General features: G+C 44.3%; 1 protein-coding gene across 3 annotated transcripts in view; it reads left to right on the top strand.

Moving 5' to 3' along the window:
* The window catches only part of LOC144103818 (uncharacterized), a 205,264-nt gene that overhangs the window by 30,765 nt on the left and 151,937 nt on the right, over window positions 1-22,562 (top strand). For all 3 annotated transcript variants that reach the window (XM_077636519.1, XM_077636518.1, XM_077636517.1), the window contains exon 4: window positions 3,327-3,378. In XM_077636519.1, the coding sequence (XP_077492645.1) occupies window positions 3,327-3,378 (52 nt within the window). The remainder of the gene's footprint in view (window positions 1-3,326; window positions 3,379-22,562) is intronic.

Here is a 22,562-nt window from a genome sequence, read left to right as displayed (position 1 = left end):
ACGAAATGCACTGAGCGCCACAGGTGTAATTAACTGAAACTTTATTATTCGAGGCTTTGCTCTACTTTGTGTCAATAGCTCCGCACATAAAAATATTGGAAGATGGTCACTGATACAACATGACAAAACACCTGACCTATTATTATTTTCAGACAAATTTGTAATAAAAAGATCTAGGACTGACCTGTATTCAAGTGCCACTCTCGTGGGTATGTTAATTGTATTTATGAAACCATTAGACAGTATGATAGTATTAAAGTCACGGCTAACAGAGCCTGTAGAACTGATGTCAATATTAAAGTCTCCCCCAGCAATTAATGTATACTTATTTTCGGCCATATATGAAAGGAATTGATCATAAAAATCAAAAAACTTTGCAATATCGCCATTTGGTGGACGATAACAAACTGAAAACACGTTATTGTTTGCACGTACACAAAGCATTTCATAATCAGGGTTTGTCTGGGTAAAATAATCCAATAGCTGACATTCAACGCTTCCGTAAACTAACAAAGCAACACCCCCACCACGGCCGTGCATGCGATTTAAATAAAATGTTCTGTAATTGGACAGTCTAAAGACGTCGCATTCGTTAGTGCTCCTAGTTTCAGTCAGCATTATGGCGGAGTATTGGAATGAAAATTCAGTGAAGAACTCTTCTAGGCACGAGACTTTATTTCTAATCGACCTCGCATTTAGGTGCACGCATCTGCATCAATTAGGGTGTAGCCGACATACAATGTCGTTTAGGTCATTTGGCAGATAATAATGGTGATTTGTCATTGAAGTTACTTTCACAAAGGAACATAACGGTGATTAGCTTGTCTAGAGTCGGTTAAGGTCATCATAGCCCCCAATGTGAACAGCACGTGCTCCTTTCGTCTTCCGCACCAGAACCTTACTGTGGCTATACCAGACGTATTCGTAGCCTTTATCCTTAGCCATTTTCTTTGATTCACGGAGCAGTTCCCGGCAGTGCCGCGTCAGATTCTCTTGAATGAAAACCATCGGGTCAGACTGTTTCAGGTTACTTTTGTTCGTTAACCACGCATCCCTTATTTGTTGCTGAACAAAGCGAACAATTATTCCTCGTATTGTCTCTGGTCTTGCTGGTAGCCTATGAACAGATACCACGTCCTGTTCGACTACATGAGGAACTTTAAGTTTGTCAGCGACTGTGTTTAGTGATACAATCAGGTTTTCATGCGGCACTACACGGACCCCATGAATTTCCAAGTTCAGCCTTCTGCTTCTGTATTCCAGCTCATTTGCTTGTCGCTCAAGATCACTTTGTGCGGTTGCGCGAGTAGCATCTTTTGCCTCCAGTTCTGCTTCCTTTTTTCTTAGCTCTTTAATTTCATTGTCCTGGCGACTGATTGTTTTTTCAAGATCGTCAAATTTGTTTGACATGAACTGTAGACTATGCTCCATCTTTTGAACCTTTCTGTCAAAATCGGAAGACTTTCAAGCTTCTTGTTAATGGAAGACAGAATTGCTTTCATATCTGAACTATCATGGTTATTACTTTCTACGGAAGCTGGTCCCGGACTACGGCAGGGCGGACACCGCGAAGTTTCCTTCTGTGCAGCATTTTTACCTTTGAAAGATTTTTCTGTGATTCCTGCACACTTTCCTAAATGATACATGCGACGACATTCGCTACACTCTACAGAACAGTCGTCAGATATAGACAGATGACATGTTGGACACAATATTGACATTGCAAGGAGCAAAATTTTCGGCAGCGGAAGCAGCAACAGCACTATGCGAAAAGTGTTTGACTTAATTACTGACCTGCGACAACGTGAAGACAGTGCCGAAAATTAGCGGTGATTGCAGGGTGCTGCCGCCGCTGCCGAAATGACCGCCGCCGCAGGAAGGCACGCTATTTATCTTGATGTGGTCCGCTGAAAATGGCGCCTGCGCAGTAGTCCCGCAGTACGAGGCAGCCCGGTCAGGTTGGTCAAAGCTTCCGAAAATGTCGGCAGATGATCCCTCTTGCAGCTGACCCCGATGGCGAAACTCCCCACGGGCCCAAGCGGCAGGCACTGCTATGTCCGAAACCAGCGTCTATTCCTGCGACAACGTGAGGACAGTGCCGAAAATTAGCGGTGATTGCAGGGTGCTGCCGCCGCTGCCGAAATGCTAAAGGCCGCTGCATTTCCATGCTCTATTTTCGCAAGATCCGTTTTTTTTCCTTACTAGTCGCATTATTTGTTTTAATGCATTGGGTAGATGCTTCTTTGAGAGGGGAGTAATGCCGCGAATATTTGCAGTGTGTTCGTTTTTCAAATCTTTCGCCACATCATTTTATCGCTTTGTTTGCTACGCAAGACGCGACTAGATTTATCTCGATTGATCGCAGCCAGGCAGAGCTGATTCTACTTGTTCCGGAATGTTCTAGTAACTTTGCGCTCTTTATCTTGAAAGTTGGCTATCAGCTTTAAATTGAGCACGGCCGACAGCGGCCGGCATTCTGTTCGACGACCGCCGAGCACGCTTGTCGCTTCGCCGCCGCCGAGTGATTCAGTCCATTTTGGGTACAAGTCAGCCCAATAAACAGTTTTCTTTTAGAAGACCCTTTCGTCCGTCTTCATCGCTGCTTCGACTGCCGTCACCACTACGTGACAATATACTGTTCTAAAAAACATTTCGTTCAAGTTGGAACGTCGACAGTCAGATAGCCGTAACTTGAATGGCGCGTAGATGAAGCCGAAGTTAAATTTTGGCGGAAAATATCTCCAGGGACAGCAGGCTGACCTTAGTCGTCGGCGCCGTTGACCCTGAGCGAAACATCCACGAAAAACCCCCAGAGAAGCAGCCAAGGAGAAAGGTGGGCTACCTAGAGAGTTCGCGTAATCTTGCGGCCACGTCACAACCTGCCCACAGTATTTTCAGCAAACTTCGCACCGTGGCAGGTGGCAGGTAAACGAATCGGCCGAGAGAGATTGCTCAGGAGGAGCAACCTGCGCCGCACAAGCCATGCACCGGAGAAAGCACCTGCCATCCCATTGGCAGGGGCGCATAGCTTAACCACTGCACCACTGCTCCAGGAGTGGTATGAGGGCTCCCAGAGAATGAACAATTCTGTATATACGGGCATACACCCACTAACGCTATTGCGGGATACCCTTGAGACGGAATGTTAGTGTCCCCCCGCCCCGCCCCTCATTTCATTTTTATTTTTGCTAGAATTTAGTGCCCCGTGAATCAGATAAGTTCAACTTTTTACCCTGCGCCTCCTTTCTCACCTTTCGCGAACTGCCGACTTAATAATAAGTAACGCAATCTCAAATTGTTGCCTATTTTTTTATCGCATTAAACAGGTTGCCGCTCAGGTTGGCCTCTTCCATTCAGACTGTGAAGGACTTCAAAAAAGTGAGTGTTACCATTTTACCGCTTCATTTCAGAGCACTGTGGGACAGGACTTCACAGCCGAAGGTCGCCAATTTCAGGTGTGCCCTGCATTACACTACGTAGAAATTTCACTGAAACTGTTCAAAGCCCATTTACCTATTTTTCTTTGATAACCAGAAAGGATTGTACAACATTTGACCAACAGTAGAATTAAGATTGGTGTGTTCTAAAGGACATAACGCCACTTGAATAACGAGAAGAAGAAAGTCGCAAAGACTATTTACACAGGTCAGGCTGTCTCAGCTCTGAATAGTGATTCTTTCGCATGGATGAAACTGTACCGCGCATTGGTGCAATCTACAGAAACGACTGAACGTCATAAGTTAAAAACTTGAAAAAATTGCACTGTGTCACGGCATAAGCAACAAGTTTTTAATTATGGAAGCCATTTTAATCCAATTAAGCCGTTCGAACTTTAGTGAGTGATGTTCGTAGCAGCCGCTAGTATTTCGTCTCTCGGTCGAGCCAGCTTCATTGGGCGAAATATTGAAGATATATGTTTACAAATTAATTTAAATGCTTAGATGACAAATGGAAGGTCGCTCAGGAGACCAACATGTTCTACGATTATTGAGTAAATACAGATATTTTCAATAAAACAATGTTATTAAAATATTGAACTATTGTATTTAATAGCAGGTTGACTAAATCAATCGCTCTTGATGCGGAAAAAAAAATATTGCCTTCGAAGTTCAACGGTGCATTATGTTCCATGTTATGGTGAAGCCCCGTGCACTTTGACAACGCTGTCAAGTAGGATCAGATCAAAAAATATCTGCTTTGTGCTTTCTGCGCTGCAAAATATGAACATTGTCTCCGAAATAAAGGCTGAAATGAGATGTTCTTTGCGTGCTGAGAGAAATACAGACATTTGCTCGTCCACACTCCTGCTCCTTTAATCCCTTGTAACCGCCGGAGACTGCCTCTTTTGCTGGTAGCCACTTGTGGAGTCAGCCAACGCAGGACATCAGTTCACAGGTGCCGCGAGCTAGAGCGACACCGTTGTCGAGGTTAGAGCGCCGACGGTCTAACCATGTATGTAGCTGACCAATTGTGGCCTGCTCGTGGTAGCCGTGCATTCCCAGTGTGCACGAAAGCGGCGGACGCAACGCTGTCTGTTCTCTCCGCAAGAAGACCAAATCCCTGTTTTAGTTTTAGGCCGAAACGTCTACTCTTCTCGTAAAAAGCTAAAGGCCAGCTGGCTATGAAATTTGACCTTCGAACCAGGAGGAGCACATGATGATGAATAAGACTTTATTTCCACTGATAATGGAGGCCCCCTAGCCCCCTCCCCTGGCACGCAGGACCAGGGGACGGGGACCTAAGCGACTAGAGACTGTCGAAGATACTTTGGTTCTTCGCGGCTTTAACCCCCATGCGGACAGCTAGTTGCTGGTCTGCAGGAACCCTCGCTCCGCAGCAGGGCCTCCCAGACTGCTCTACTTATAGGAGCGGAGACTTGGCTTTGAGGTCATTATAAACGTAAGAGGAGCGCTTAACGCGTGGACTTACAAAATAAGCAGACAGGACGAGCGCTAAACATCGACTGAATTTTTAATTTCACAGGACAAACATGCATACATTTGGGGTGGGAGAAGCGCGCGCACCAGAGGAAAATCCTCAAGACCTCAGACACCAATATAACACGCGCGGCAGACTGTTTTTATGATATAAAACTTCTTTCAAGATATAAAACTTCTGATTTTCTATGTCCACGTCTTAAGCGCTAGTTTAATGTTTATAATGAATCATAAACAACTAGCAGAGAATTCTGCTTTGTCTGATGTCACGACACGTGTCTCTCCACGCCTCGCCACAGCTGGGCGCGTTGAGGCTAGCCGCTCGCTCGCCTCGCAACTATCTAAACACGTGACTCGCCGAACCTCGCCCATGGAGGAACCAAAATTCGGAGAGGCCGTCATGTGTCATTTTTTGAAGCCGGGAGCGAGCTCGGCGCCATATTGCCCGGGCGCGCTCTTGTTTATGTTTCTCCATGTTCTTGTTTACTGATCGCGCGCGCGTTTCAAACCACGCGAAGGAGCCGGCCTAAAGAGACTCCAGTGCGAGCGGCGCTTGGTTTCTGGCCGTTGTTCATGTACGGGAAGCGTCGGAAGCGTTCGTGCGAGGCAGTCGGATGCTTCCAGTTATTGCTCTTTGCTGCGTAAGGCCTGCTCTCTTGTTCGAGAGAAACAGTCCGAGCTTGCATGGTCATAATCAAGTAGCATTTAGCGAAGGCGCTTATCGCAACTGCGGTAAGCATGGGAAGGAACTTTCGCTTTCACTTATTGCAGTGGCCCACCGTGGTGTGCAGTGTCGTTCGCCGCATTTGCCTGCATCGTTTTGCGACGGCGTAGGTATGCGTCCCAGCTAGGTTCCTTGCAGGCTGCACTTGGCGAAACATACAGGTATACCTACATCCGGTTCATCATAGTCTCGTGTTAATTGTTGGGGTAGAAAGTCAACTTCGCCAGATGAGGTGAAACGCACAAAATTTCAGTTCAGTGAAACTGTATATAAATACACAGCTGCTGCCAAAATATAGCAAAAGAACAAAACCAAATCTTCTTTATATACATTTTGAAGAAAAGGCTTGCTTGTGTTCTCTCTTTTTTTCTGATATAAACTTTTACAAATGATGCCATTTAAATAGACCTTGCTACTCTGTGCCTTGTATCATTTTCCATTGTTTTTTTATACTTTGTGCCTGGAATCGCGCTGTGTATTTCATGATACTTCTGAACCAACTATCCCACCTTAATGCAGTGTAACGTACTGCCTTTAAATTTAGGCTTCCTGAAAAGTTTAAGCACATGACTACAATGGAAGCTTTCCCAGTCCAGCTTGCTGACACGAGGCTTATATTTAAATTTCCCACTGCAACAATTTGTATTTTTGAGTGGATTGCTGTCAAATGTGCTCAAGAGGTCGCAAAAAATATCTTAATTTGCTAGAATATATTAAGAACTTCATGCATGGTATCCCTGAGCAAGCTTTTTAATGTCGGGTTGTTTGCATGCTACGCTCGAATACATAACATTGGTCCACATACTGTCCGCACTTTAATCCCACTCTCTGGTGGAAAGCCCAACCCTCTAGTATTTATGCTGAAGGAGCTTGCATGTCCTGGTTTTTGGCTAAGTCGTCAACAATGCTGCCATGCCTGGTCACACCACAGCTAAGTGTTCCACCTGCCTTTTAATGCTGCTTTTGTTGTTGAATATCGCAATCTCAATATTCCGTTGCATATGTTTGGGCTGCTGGCTGTATCAACAATGCCTTCTGCTGTAGCAGAGAGTTAAAAAAAGTGTGGCAATGTTTTGTTTTTAGTCTTGAATACTGTAATTATCTGCATAACAACTTTTTGTGTGGCTGGCCGTACTAGGAATGCTTTCTCATACAGCCGTCAGGATAAAAAAATATAGTGAGAAGAACAGCAGAATAACCGACAACAGAGCTAGTTGGTGCATCTTACGCTAATAAAACACAGCGCAGCGACGACGGACACGTACGAAGAAAGAAGACGGACAAGCGCTGACTAAATCTGAGGTTTATTGGAAAAACACAGGTATTAATACACTCAAAAAAACAACCAGGATACATGCTTCTCCGAAAACACTTCTAATCATGGGAATCGATATACTTAATATCACAATCACGAAGAAGCACCGAAGCTGTGCTTACACATGTTTCACCATTCCCGTGGATGTGATATGCCTCACACAGTTCACTTGTTAATTTTTGCCTATGCCTGCAAATAACTTTTGTGTCATAGAAAAGAGGAGTGTACGTTTTCTTATCGGGGGAAACCGGGATATTACTGAGGGGCAATCTATGAAATGTAACGCAAGGTTGGACGATGGTGGGGACTTTTAACGAGGCCTTATGCTGACCTAGACAGGTGTTCACACAATTTCCCGTTTCGACAATTTATTTCTTGCCAGAAGAAACGTCAATGTTATAGACAACCCTTTCAGCACATGGCGTGAACTTATTTTGGTGGTTTATCTTGCAAGCTCTACTCCCGTTTGGTTTCTGTTTTTTAGCCTTTGCTTTCCTATCTTTTTATGGTACATATTTTTACAAGTTTTTTCGGGGCTGAGAACAGCACTTGAATGCCATATCTGGCGCCTACATTTTTTAAATTTGAGTAACAAACAATGAACATATGGTATAACCGCTTGCCTCTTCCTGTCAGACTGCTCTGATGGACGACGATTCTTGAAAGATTTTAGTTTCCTCTGGTTTTTATGGCACGCAAGCAAGATTACCTCTTCCGGAAAGGCTGCCGATTGTAATCTACTAACCTGCTGACTAAAACTATTTGCCATTCCATGCACACAAGATTTTGAAAGTGCTGATCCTAAACATGCCACGGTTATACCACATTTAACTAACTTAGAATGGGCTGAGCGATAACTAAGCAAGGGCTTCTCTGAGCGCTGTTGAAAAGACCAGCAGAAGTGATCACGGCTCAGGGCCAATCTTAAGTCTAAAAACTGTAGCTCGTTGTTCTCCGGAAGATTGAAGGTGAGCCTTAAACCTTGTCCGCAAATAACAAAGACCGTTAGTTTTCTTCTACGTGGCTCTTAAAATTTGTTTTCTCAACAAAAATTAAATAATCATCAACATACCTAAACAACTGTTTTACGCAATCTGCGAACTTCGTTTTTATCGCCCTGTCAACATGACTCAGAAACATATTACTAAGCACCGGTGTTACTTCGGAACCTATGCTCACCCCAGCTTATTGAGCAAGCAGTTTACCTTCCCACTCAAAAAAAGTCTATTGCAGGTAAAACGTCAAAAGTTCCAAAAACGACTCCACAGATACCCCACAATCCGCAATAAATCTCTCTTCGTCATTGTCACTAGTTACGCTTTTCTTAAGACATTGCAAGAGGTTATCTTGAGGTAGGGAATAAAACAAATCTTCCACATCGATACCTAACGTGCCACTCGAACCCGGGTTACAGCGTTGAAAATACTCAAGAATGGCGACAGAAATTGAAACAAGAAACGGATCACCAACCACATGACTGCTAAGGCGCTTTTGCAAAAAGCTTGATATCGAATGTCTAGACATTTTTTCTGTGAACTACTAACAATTGTCTAGATATTTTGTCTACATAAATTTTCTAGATAATTTGTGTGCACAAATTGTCTAGTTATTTTATTCTCTGCGAAAACGCATAAACCCAAAATTCCTTTCCCGTGTATAGTTACGGAGCGTAACACCTGGCAACATTCCATGTCAAGCTTTTTGCAAAAGCTCCTTAGCAGTCTTGATTGGTGATCCGTTTCTTGTTTCAAATTCTGTCGCCATTGTTCAAATTCTGTCGCCATTGTTTGTTAGAAATTAAAAAATGTAGGCGCCAGATATGGCATTCAAGTGCTGTTCTCAGCGCCGAAAAACTTGGAAAAATATGTACCATAAAAGATGGGAAATCAAAGGCTAAAAAAACAGAAAACAAACGGGAATAGAGTCTGAAAGATAAACCACCAAAAGAACTTCACGCCATGGGCTGAAATGGTAGTCTATAACATTGACTTTTCTGGTGGCAAGAAATAAATCGGCCAAACGGGAAATTGTGTGAACACCCGTCTAGGTCAGCATAAGACCTCGTTAAAAGGCCCCCCATTGTCCAACGTTGACTTGCATATACAAAGATTGCCCCCTGAATAATATCCCCGATTGTCCTATTAAGAAAATGTGCACTCCTCTTTACCATAGGAGAACGTTATTTGCAGGCATAGGGAAAAATAACAAGGAAACAGTGCGAGGAATATCATAACAACGTGAGTGGTGAAACGTGTGTAAGCACAGCTTCGGCGCTTCTGAATGATTGTGAGATTAAGTATATAGATTCCCATGATTAGAAGTGTTTTCGGAGAAGCATGTATCCTGGTTGTTTTTTGGAGTGTATCAATACCTGTGCCTTTGCAATAAGCATCAGTTGTTAGTCAGCGCGTGTCCGCCTTCCTTCTTCGTACGTGTCCGTCGTCGCGGTACTGTTTTTTACCACGTCCAATATACTAAGAAGTCGGACTCCTTGAGCCTGAATGCAAAACTTCGTATGATAATATATTTATTATGATCATCGCGCCAGCAAGGACTTTTTATTCGGAACTTCAAGAGCCACTCATGGAGCGGGCAGAAACGGAGAAGGCCGAAGTGCCTATAGTAGCACGACAGGGGAGGATTTATGTCGGTGGGAGTGTCGCCCCCCTCCAAACGCGGCAAATTTTGATTATGCGAAGGAATGCGCTAAAAGCGGCACAAGAAGACAACACACACACACGACACAAGCGCAAACTAACTTTTTATTCCTTACGGAAGACGCGTTTATATACGCAACGTCAGTTTTTGAAAATGCAACCTTCCCATCATCAAACACGTGACCATCACCACGACATAGCATCTGCACTTATGTCAATTTCGGTTTTTGTAAGTGCAAAAGAGGGAGTGCTTACACACGTTTCTTTTTCCGCCTTTTCGATTGAAAACGCTTCGACTATCTCTCTTTCAACCCTTTCTTTCTGTTTACCTACAATTGTGGTCCTGTGGAAAATTGGTTCGCATTTCTTCTTGCACCTGCTGCAATGTTGCGCCAGATTTCCGGGGTGGTTAATTTTTTCGCAGTCATTATTATGCTCTAGAAGTCTCGTGTTGACACAACTACCCGATTGCCCAATGTATTGCTTTCCGCATGATATTGGTATCTTAAAGATGATGTCTTTCTGGCATGGTACGAACCTTTCCCTATGAGAAATATCACATTCCTTGCGCTTTTCACTTTTCTTTCGCATTTGCCTTGTTGCAGAAGCTTATCAGCTTTTTTTGGTGCGCTAAATACAACTTTCACTTGGTGTTTGTTCACCACTTTCTTCAATCCGTGCGATGCCTTATGAATATACGGTATAACAACCAATCCTTCTCTATTCCCTTGCTCTTTCGACTTCATTCCTTTCCTCGTCAGAGATTTTAGCACTTTTCGGCCACTAACTCGATCATGTTGTCAGGGAACCCACTATCGGTCAGTCGACTAATTTCCATGCTGATGCTCTCATTCATTTTGTGATCGCAGGACTGCGTAAGGCTCTGCATCATACACGATTGGGCGATACTCCTTTTGACAAGCTTGGACTGGCTGGAGTCATATCTCATGGTGCTTTTTTCACTTTTTGTATGATACCACCAGCAAGTATGGACAGGGGTTTCCTGTATTTGTAGATCAAGGAACCTTATCATCGCTTTTTCAGGTAGTTCATCCGTGAGATGAAGGCCATCGAATATGCGTTTAAAAAGCGTAACCATCGCCTCCGCGTCAGCCGCGCCAGCTTTTTCTGCACTAAAACACAGCAAGAAATCGTCTACATAGCGGAAGCTCTGGTTTGAGGGTGAGATCACCCTTTGCCATGTACAGTCTCGAAAGTGCAGGAGCCAGGCACGAACCAATGCATATGCCGCCGCGCTGTGTACGCACTCCTTCTATTGCACTTGCAAAAACCGAAATTGACATGATAAGTGCAGATGCTGTGTCGTGGTGATGGTCACGTGTTTGATGATGGGAAGGTTGCATTTTCACAAACTGACGTTGCGTATATAAACGCATCTTCCGTAAGGAATAAACAGTTGTTAGTTTGCGCTTGTGTCGTGTGTGTGTGTGTGTTTCTTGTGCCGCTTTTAGCGCATTCCTTCGCATAATGATCAACCAACTGGTCCCGGTTTTGAATAGAAAAACAATGCAGAACCCCCTTTTCTAAATAAAAACACCCTAATAATACATGTTTCAAATGAGACCCCCCCCCCCCCCCCACATCTTTAAGAATAATTCCTAAATCCACCCTTGTAACACTGCAACGCGACATGTTTTACATCCATAGATCTAGTTCAGTACATAATAATTAATATATACATGACCGTAGCTTTTCAGAGCGCTTCTAGAAGTTTAGGAGAAACCCAGTGGCTTCAGTATAGGCTTCAGCACAGCGTTGTTCATTATTTCAGCGCTGTGCTTCATGTTTAACGTGCAGAGCTGCAGCTGTGTGCACAAATTTTCCCTGCTTGGTGAAAAACCAGCTTGTAATGTCACTGCAGCAAACTTTACTTGTGGTCCAGAATACAGACAATAAAAGTCTTTGTAATGAAGGCATGAAATTATGTGTCAACGTAACCACAGGCATCTTTGAAATTGAATACATATGTGCATTCTCATTTAATTAAGTACTTTTTACCAGAAATTACGCTATCACAGGACATGGGCACAATAAACGCATGTGAGAAAAGGCCTCCAAATACAGTTAGAGCTTCATTACACTGAAAGCTTAGAGCAATAACATTCATACAGTACACAAAGGGTGGCAGACAAAATCGAGAAACCATATGGGGAGTTGAAGCATTTTCGGTGTCATAAAGTGAGAAACGGCTTCCCATTTTTTCGCCCTCCTTGTCCAAGACCTCAGAAAGAAAACTAATCGCTGAACCTGCTAAAGGAAACTGATCTCTAAATAGCGTGTGACCAAAAATGCAGACTTGGTCTCGATATGAATGAATGCACATGAGCCCGGCACGTCCAAAGGCAAATAGCTCATTCGATACTTCCAACTTTACTCGCTTCAAACAGGCATGCCACAAAGTTTCTATATACTAAAAAAAAAGCGAGCGCAACAGCTTCCTATACATTATCCCTCTCAGCCCATGTCATAAAATCCGCCGCTCATGCAAGCGAAATCGCCGAAAAACAGAAATGACAGTTATATTATAACCAACAACCGTTGCAATCGCTGGAGCGTTGCAAGAACACGCATAAGTAGAAACGCGGTTTCACTACCGATGAAAACAGGAGCGCGAATGACACACGCACATTGCAAGCACAAGACACGTTCGCACAATAGGCACACGACCGCTCTGCAGCGCACTCCCTATTGAATCACTGGCGAACGAACCGCGCGAATACTCCTCAGTCAGCAGCGTTGCTCTCCCGACTGCTCCGAGCAGCGTCGCAGTAGGCGAAAAGCCCGTGCTATCTTCATCGACAAGCGCGTTCAAATCCGGGCATGAAACAAAACTTTTGCACTGAATTGCATCTTGAGATATGAGTGAAAGCAGTCACTGTCAGCCTGTGAGCTCTACCAAAGACAGAAACTCTAGCAGTTAAAGAAAGTACGCCTACGGCGCACCTCAAATGGTACGCCGCGGCCCGCTGCTGCCACCCGCTTGAAAACAGGAACTACGACGCCGTTGTTAAGCTGTCCGAACAAGATGGCCTCCCGATCTAGAAAAATTAAACGATGTGATTTCCTCCCCACTTTTCCCCCGTGTTGCACGGGAAGGGCCCCTCCTGAGTTGTTCTTACTCTATGTTTAGAGTAGAGGCTGTCAGGTGACGCATTAAAGCGAAAGCTTCACTACTCCAGCCAGCGGCCCATTTCGGCTCGTCGCGCACTTAAGCCGTATACCGTATGCCGCAGCTGACGAACGACCTTGAGCCGCCGTGGCCTAGCAACGCCGCAGCCCCGCTCCAACAGGTGGCGCTGCCGTCGACACGTGAGACGCTGCGTAGACGACGTGCTGGGGAAACGAAGCCTTCGCAATTCAACTAGGGTTGCCCAGAGTTAATCCACAGCCAATATTTTTTTTAGGCCGGAAACAAGCTCGGTGCCATGTAGTCCAGGAGCGCTCTTGTTTGTTTTTCTCCGTGCTCTTGTTTACTTTTCTCGGCGCGTGCTTCTCAAACCCAGTGAAGAAGCCGGTCTAAAGAGACTCCAGTGCGAGTGGCGCTTGGTTTCTGGTCATTGTTCATCTACGGAAGATCTCGGAAATATTCGTGCTAGACATTCGGCAGCTTACAGGTATTGCGCTTTGCCGCGTGACCCCCTCTCTCTTGTTCGAACGAAGGTCGTAATCAAGTAGCATTTGGCGAAGGCGCTGATCGCAACTGTGGTAAGCACGGGAAGGAAGTCTCGCTTTCACTTATAGCGGTGGCCCACCATGGTAGGCAGTGTCTTTCACCGCTTTTGCCTGCTTCGTTTGTCAAGGCGTACGTTTGTGTCCCTGGGTTCCTTGCTGCACTTGGCGAAATGTACTGGTATACTTAAATCCGGTTAATTGTGGTCTCGTGTTAATCAGGGGTTAGAAGTTTAATTTCACCCGATGAAGTGAAGGGCACAAAATTTTAGTTGAGCGAAATTGTGTATAAATTAACAGCTACTGCCGTAATATTGCAAAGGAAAAGATAACCAAATGCAGCATACATTTTGCAGAGCATGTTTGTGCTCTCTTTTTTCCTCCTATAAGCATTCTGTTACTCTTGGTGCCACTGAAATAGAGCTTATTAAAGCGACAGCTTTAATTAGCTACGCCGGCGGGGATTGTGTCCGCAAAATGTGTCGGCAGCAGTTGTGGCCAACTCAGAAGAGACAGCAGCAAGCGAGTGGCTGTTAATCGAATGAAGATGATGTGAGGATGGTGGCCGAAAAAAAAAATTTCGAAATAGACCGAACAGTTGTCTAATTAGAGCCAAAAATGTCCTAAAAGTGGGCGGGGCAGCGCAAAAGTGCCGCGAAATTTGAAAACGCCGGAATTAGGCGGAGCTACAGTGTAACACCAAATTTAAATACCGGATGTGTGGATGAGGCTTAAGTGCGGCTGCAAGTTTGAAAAATCGAAATGGGGAATCACGCGACCAGTGACAACTGATCGAAACGCAACCAGGAAATAGAAAAAGTGTGATAATTTAGAGGCAGTGATAATTTAGTGTGTGGGTGGGAAAGAAGCGCGGCGGAAAATTTGAAAACTCTAAATGGTTGCCGGGATGAAACGATGGTATAATCTTAGTCAATCCATAACCAATAAATCATGTGAACGAGAAAACAACCATGGCGCCAAATGTGAAAGGCGACCAGTGTCGAAGAGGCGTCAACGCTTTCGCAATCTTCCAATGCGGGTAGCCGCACTAATCTCTGATTTTATTTTGTGGCATGTATCATCTTTCATTCCTTTTTTATGCTGTGTGTCTTGGATCGCGCTGTTTATTTCATGATGCTTCTGAATCACCTACCCCACCTCAATGCAGTGTAAAATACTGCCTCTAAACTTAAATTTCCTGTGAAGTTTGGTACATGGCTACCCTGGAAGCTTTCAGTGTCTAGCTTTTCTGGCACGAGGCTTATAGTTAAATCGCCTTCTGCAACACTTCGTATTCTTGAGTGGACAGCGGTGAAATGTGTTCATGAGGTTGCAAAAATATCTTCTTTGCTAGAATGAATTTAAAACTTCATGCATGAGATCTCTGAGCAAAGTGTTTAATGTAGGGTTGTTTGCATGCTATGCCCGCATACTGGCCCGACTTTAATCACACTCTCTAGTGGATAGCACAACCAACTCAATTTTATGCAAAATGAGTGTGCACGTGTCTGCTTTCGGCTGATTCGTGAACAGTGCAGACATGCATTGTCCCACCCAAGCTTAGTGTACAGCCTGCATTTCAATGCTGCTCTTGTGGTTGAATATGGCAATCTATCTCCATTGTCAATTGCGTATGTTTGGGCAGCTGGCTGTGTCAATAGTGCCTTCTGCTGCAGCAGTGAGGACAAAAAAATTCCGCCTGCATTTTGTTTTTGGTCTTGATTACTGTATTTACCTACTGGCATGTTTTCGTGCGGCTGACAATGCCAGGAATGCTTTCTCATACAGCAGAGCGAATGGGCAAAGGTACTGAAAAGTTCGAGTTCTTGACCCGCAATGCAAAATGTAGCATCGAAACACGTTCATAAAGGTGGCCGTGCCAACATTGAGTATTGATTCACAATTGCGAGAACCACTCATATATTTGACGAAAGCAAAGAAGGCCGGAAGGCTTATAGTACCACGGCAGGGGAGGATATATGGGAGTGGGAGTTTTACCGCCTCCAATACCCTTCAATTTTACATAGTAAAACCATGCTGAACGCATTTTTCTCACAAAAAAAAACTCCTAGAGATACATGTTTCAAATGGGGCCGTCCCTATTTAAGAATTACCGATAAATCCACCCATTGTAGCCCTACAACATAGCATGTTTTGGATCTACAGACCTAGTTTATGCATAATATATATGACCGTAGCTTTTCAGACTGCTTCTAGAAGGTTAGAAGTACCCAGCGCCTGCAGTATAAGTTTCAGTGTTGTGCATTATTTCACTGCTGTGTTCTATGTTTAACATACAGTGCTGAAGCTGTAAGCACCAGTTTTCTCTACTAGGTGAAATACTATCCTGTAATGTCACTGCATAGTAGCGCACTTTACTTGTGATCGACAATACAGACAATGAAAGTCAATTTATTGTCCGTAATGAACGCATCGAATTAGTTTCCTTCAACGTAACTACAGGCATAATTGAAATTCAATGCACATGTGGATCCTCATTTCGCTAAGTACTCTTTACCACAAATAACACTCTAACAGGACAAGGGCATAACAAACACGTCTGAGAAAAGGCCTCCAAATTCAGTTAGAGCTTGGCTATTTTGACACTCTTTGGGCATGACCTCAGCCAGAAAAGCTATTGCAAAGCCTGCCATAGGAAACAGGTCTACAAATAACACGTGACCAAAAATATAGACTTGTGCTCGGTATGAACGAATAGACTTGAGCCCGGCATGTGCAAAAGAGAAATAGCTCGCTAGAGGCTTCAACGATATTTCGGAGACGTGGTCAAGTGCGGAAACAAAGGTCATTGAGCTATGGAAGGATAAATTGGACGTTACTATAAATCCATCGCAAATAGAACGGGCACGCCGCATTGGTAGTACGATACGCAGAAATGCAGGCCACTGATGGTCAAATTCGCGTTCTTTATATATGAGCCGCAGGTCACTGTGAACTGTCCCAAGCTTAAAAGAACCGACATTGCCGTGCGCGCTGATTTTGCAGCGATAGCTATATTGCGCTAGCACTTCGAGCCTTCATTGCAGCGTGGCACCCCTTCAGCTGCATGGCCACTTTTGAGCTCCGTGACCGCGCTTGAGTTCTGTGGCGGTGCCGTGGTTAGTCACGTGGTGCGGAGAAGCTGCCGGCGAGACCGAGTGGGAGGGAGTGGAAACGGGGCGAGAGAATCCACGTTCAGGGACGAAGATGAAGAAGGAACGCCCTGCGAAACGCAGCGGCGGAAGACTGACTTTGCAATTCGACTGAGCGAATTCCACATGGCCAGCTGTAGCTATTGCGTCACTCCAGGTTTAACCAGAGCTGAGGTAAACCACAGCCATTTTTTACTAACCAGTATGGGCTCAGGAAAGGAGTCTCATGTGAGACTCAGCTATTCGCATTTACTAAAACACTGCTATATAATATGGGTGAGAACTTTCAGAGTGCGTGTTCGTTTTACCGCGTCGCGCATTTACGTTTAATAGCTAAAATCGACTGCCTTAAACCTAGACTCATTAACTGCCTAATGGGTAAGAAATTTCTTGTCATCTCGCAAGCAGTTTGCAGTGGTTAGCGGTCACCAATCCCCATTTAGCGACGTCCTTTCAGGCATACCTTATTGTAGTGTCCTGGGCCCATCGCTCTTCCTCATTTACATAAATGACCGGCCATCAAACGTTATTTCTACTATTCGTTATTTTGCTCACAGCGCAACAAGAGCGGGACACGAAACGAAAGACTAGCGCAAGCAAGCGCTATCAACTGTTTTTTTTATTGAAGAAGGATAGGCGCATATATACAGACAAAGAAAGACTTATCAAGAAAACGAGTCAGTAGTCAGCGCTTATTTGTGTTAGTCTTTCTTCTCGTGTCCCGTTCTTGTTGATCTGTGAGCAAAATTAATAATACTTACCAACTCGCCCAAATTTCCGTCTTGCTTTCCCTATTCGCTTGCTCGCCGATGACTGCATTATTTGCCGAAAAATACGCTCACCTTCTGATCACGTAGAAGTTCAAAGAGACCATGGTCGCATAACCACTTGGTGCACATCATGGGAAATGTCATATGACACCGAAAAGTGCATGTTAATGATATGCAGGCGGAAAAATAACTAAATTTTCGTTCAGTTACTTATTGAATTATACTTCAATGTCCCACTCGTGTTGATACAAATACCTCGGCGTGCATTCCACGAGTAACCTCTGTTGGTCCACTCAAGTACAGAAAGTAACAGCTAAAGCATCACGCACATTCGGTATCTAAAATGTAATCTTCATGGGACTCCTGCCGCTACCCGTAAGCTCGCCTACCAAACATTTGTTCGTCCAGAACTAGAATACGCGTCTCCCACTTGGAAACCTCATCAGGCTTATTTAATGAATTGTATGGAATAAGTTCAGAATCGTGCTGCACGTTTCATTTCCTGAAGCTACAGCCGTCACTCGAGCATAACAAACATCAAATCATCGATCTCTCTCTCTACATTGCAATCACGGAGATTAATCGCCCCAATCTTTCTACTTCAAAGAATAGTCTACAGTGCCTACTCTTCAACGCTGGCTCTTGTACAGCCAAACCACACTTCACGTCCTTTAAACAACCCACTAAGCTTCCAACGTATTTCTGGTATAACCGTTGCATTTATTTCATCTGCCCTGCCGCAGGCAATCATTCACTGGAATGGTCTTCCCGAACACATCGTGAATATTCGTGACCCAGCTCGTATTAGGCCCCAAAAAACGGTTAGTTTTTCAACTTACTCACTTGTCATTAAACATTGTATAATGATTTTCCTACTTTTCAGTGACCGCTACTAACAGTCACTAAGTTCTGTATAAACGTGTTGCTCATGCTGCTGTCATTGCCCCTATTTATGTAATCTCCCTCACATAATTCTCCGTTCTTGGAGCATTCCAGGCGATATAAATAAATAAATAAATAAATAAATAAATAAATAAATAAATAAACACTACACGCTTCAAACTGGCATGCAACGAAGTTTCTCTATACTAAGAACAAAGCGAGCCCAGCTGCTTCCTTCACAATATCGCTCTCCGCCTATGTCGTGCCCCCCTCTTTCATTTAATTTATTTATTGAAGCCTTAAGGGCCCGTGGGCATTACATAAGGTGGGGGCAAGAACAGTGTGTACAACATATGGTACCAGCTCAACAAAAACAAAAACAAAAAGCAATGAAATGAAACTAAGCAAAAAAAAACATTAAGATTAAAAACATTAAAGTAGATAGTAACACAGGATCAGATTACTTGATGAAGCCGAATACATCACGTAAGACACAGGTGATTCGCTAATTCAGTGCGGAAAATTGCTCGATCTGTGCAAGAAGCAATATTATCAGGTAGGGCATTCCATCGGGCTATTGCATCTGGAAAGAATGAAACATTCATAGCTGATGTGCGGCCTTTAATGGGAGCTATGGGATGAGTGTGGTTTAGGCGAGGAGATATTCTTGATGGCGGTTGAAGCAAAGGATGCCTGTTAATAGGACGTTAGAAAAAGGAATGAAGGAGGCATAGGCGTGATACGATGCGACGTGATTGGAGACTTGGGAGGATAAGGGCTCGTTTTATTGCAATGACACTACTATCACGCGAGTACTGTGACATGATGAACCGTGCAGCTCGATTTTGAACGGCTTCTAATTCATTTGTAAGGTATGCTTGTGAAGGGTTCCAGATGGATGAGGCGTATTCAAGCTTTGGGCGTACGTATGTCTGATAAGCTAGTTGTCTGATTTCAGGTGGTGCTGATGTGAGGTTCCGTCGCAGATAACCAAGAGTGCGTGAGGCCTGGGAGCATATTGAATTAATATGAGTGACCCATGATAAGGATGATGTCAGGTGAACGCCAAGGTATTTGTAAGAGGAAGTTCGGGCATTGGGAGTTGAATTAATATGGTATGTGCAGTTAATACAGGTTTGTTTACGAGAAAAGGACATGAGTTGGCATTTGTCTAGGTTAAGTGGCATGTGCCATTTTTCACACAATGATGCAATTGTGTCTATATCATTTTGTAGCTTAATGGTGTCTTCAGGGGCATGGATGATGTTATAAACGACGCAGTCATCCGCAAAAAGTCGAAGTTTGGTTATTGTGTTAGATGGGAGATCATTTATGTAGATTAAGAATAACAACGGTGATAACCCTGCGCCCTGGGGGACACCTGATGTGACGTCAGTATGCGATGAGCTGCAACAGTTGGCGAATGTAAATTGCACGCGCCCTTTAAGAAAGTGCTCGAGCCAGATAAGTAATGTTTGCGGGATTCCAAGTAAAGCAAGTTTAGCTAGCAGATGATTATGCGGAACACGGTCGAATGCCTTGGAAAAGTCGAGAAAGATGGCATCAATTTGTAGGCGATTGTCCATGTACTGAAGGATGTCGTGAGTGAATTCGGCGAGCTGTGTTTCGCATGATAGTAGTTTTCGAAAGCCATGTTGGTGCGGGTAAAAGTAATTTAGTGATTCAAGATGAGCGATTAAATTTGATGCTATTACGTGCTCAAGGAGTTTGGACGGGATGCTGGTGAGCGAAATTGGTCGATAGTTGTTTGGTTTTGACCGAGCTCCTGATTTGTAAATAGGAATTATTTTTGCTTTTTTCCAATCGTGAGGAACTTCGCCGGTACTTAGGGACTGTGAGAACAACAGGTATAGTATTTTACTTGATATTGCGGTTTAATATTTTGGTGCTAATTTGGTCACATCCAGCTGACGACGATAGTTTGAGGGAGTTAATTAAGTTGGCTATTCCATCGGCATTAATTTCTATTTCTGGCATTGAAGTCACTGGAAAGTCATGCATGGAAGGAACAATAGCGTTAGTGGAAGAAAACACTGATGAAAAATACTTGTTAAGAGCCGTCGCGCATTGATCTAACTCGACCGGTTGGTCATCATCTCCTGAGAGTTCGAACTGCTTAGTATGGCTTTTGGGGGAGAGAATTCGCCAGAATTTACTTGGGTTTGACTGTAATATTGATAGCAGATCAGAAGAAAAAAATTTCTTTTTAGACTCCTTCAATTCTTTAACATAATTATTTGCACTAAGACGGTATCGCTCCCATGCCGGGCAGCTATTAACTAGTTTCGCGTGCCTGTAGTGCGTTTTTTCTTGTTAAGGAGGCTTTTAAGACGGTTGTTGAACCATTGGTTGTTTAAATCGGTCTTTATAAGGACGGTGGGAATGTAAGAAGCTTGTAAATTAAGTATCATGTTTTTATATGATTCCCAATTCGTGTTGACAGAGCGAGATGAGTATATAGTACTAAAGTGTTCATAAAACTGTTCAAGTTCCCGGTTGATTGCTTCAAAGTCCGCTCTCTTATAATCAGTGATAAGCTTTTGGGTAGGGGATCTTTTTTTGATAGGTAATGAGATGCATATATGAAGGAGGCTATGATCGCTGAAGCCCGGTAATATGTTTATGCTTTTAATGTCGTCTGGATTAGATGTCAGTAAAAGATCCAGTGTATTGTCGCCTCTTGTTGGGCATGTTATTACTTGATGTAAGTTGAAATCTAGAACTAAATCAAGGAACTGTTTTGCTTCGTTTGATTGTGATTTGTGAGGTTCTGATAGCAGAGGCCAGTTGATAGTCGGGTAGTTGAAGTCACCAAAAAGAAAGATAGGCGCGTTGGGTAGCTTGCTCCGAATTGATGTCAGTGAAAGGCGAAGGGAATTGCAGAATGATGGGCTATTTCCAGGAGGACGGCAGCAGATACCGAAAACTGTTTTGATACCTGTACATTGCACGCAGACCCACGTCAGTTCTATGATATCGTCGTGGCTAATGAGCGATGATGATACGGTGCTTTTCACGGCTAGAAGTACTCCTCCTCCTCTTTTGCCCAGTCTGTCGTGACGATATAGTGTTAAGTTAGCGTTGGAGGGAAAAATTTCGTGGTCTTATATGTCCAGGTGTAGCCACGTTTCAGTGAGTAGAATGATGTCTGTATTGCTGTCCTCGATAAAGCAGAGAAGTTCTTCACGTTTTGGCATTACACTTCGCTCACACTCACACTTCCCTCCCGCTCACAAAAGCGCAATCGCCGAAAAAAAGGCGTTGATATTATAATCAACACCAGTTGTAATCGCTGGAGCGTTGCAAGAAGACGCATAAGTAGCAACGAGGTTTCACTGCCAACGGAAACGGGAGTGCAAGTGACACACTCACACTGCACGCACAAGACACGAAACGTACGCTCAATACGCCGACGACCGCTCTGCAGCGCACGCCGTATTGAAGCACTGGTGAACGAAAAGCGCGAATGCTCCTCAGTGAATAGCGGTGCTCTCCCGACTGCTCCAAGCAATGTCGCAGTAGACGAAATGCCCGTGCCATCAGTGTCGCCGAAGACGTTCAAATCCGTGCTCGCAACAACGAGAGTTTTGCGCTGGATACCACCTTTAGATTTCAGTGAATGGCGTGAACTTCAGCTTCTGAGCTCGACCAAAAACAGAAACTCGAGCATTTGAGGAAAGTACTCTTACGCCGCACGGGAAACGATACGTCTCAGCCCTCTGCTACCGCCCGGTTTGCAAATAGCACCCATGACGCCATTGCTAAGCTGCGCCCGGTCGAGATGGCCTCCTGACCGGGAAAAAACAACGTGATTTTCTCCACACTTTTCTCCCAGGGAGTTGCATGGGAAGGGCCTCTCATGAGTTTTCCTTCCTCCACGGCCTCGCCACAGGTGCTTGCGCAGAGCCAACGGCACTCTCGCAACTTCCGGAAATCGCGTGACTGACGTGTGCTTACCTTCACACAAAGCCATTGAAGAGCAACGTGCCGGAATTAGTGTTTCGGTGATGTATCGTCGCCGCCAGGCGGAATATTATGATATATACGATGTGAAAAGGCGCCAGATTCTGATAACCATGCTAAACAGAGCTTCATCTCGTCTTACAAGGTTAATTCGGGTCGAACCACAGCTATTTTAAAGCGAAAGCTTCACTACTCTCCTCCATCTTGAGAACACGAAGCGGCACAAAAAAACGGGGACGAAAAAGACACATATACGACAGGACGAATGCTGCAATGCGAATGGCAGCATTCGTACTGTCGTATGTGTGTCTTTTTCGTCCCCGTTTTTTCGTGCTGCTTCGTGTTCTCAAGATGGATCCATACCAACTGGCCCAAACTTCGGTGCTTTTGCTTATACTCTCCTCCGTAGCTTCGCTGTGTGCGCGAGTTTGTTCTTGAACTGAGGAGAAAC

The sequence above is a fragment of the Amblyomma americanum genome, chromosome 9, assembly GCF_052857255.1.
Source record: "Amblyomma americanum isolate KBUSLIRL-KWMA chromosome 9, ASM5285725v1, whole genome shotgun sequence".
Taxonomy (NCBI): Eukaryota; Metazoa; Arthropoda; class Arachnida; order Ixodida; family Ixodidae; genus Amblyomma; species Amblyomma americanum.
This window is presented reverse-complemented; position numbering and strand designations above follow the sequence as displayed.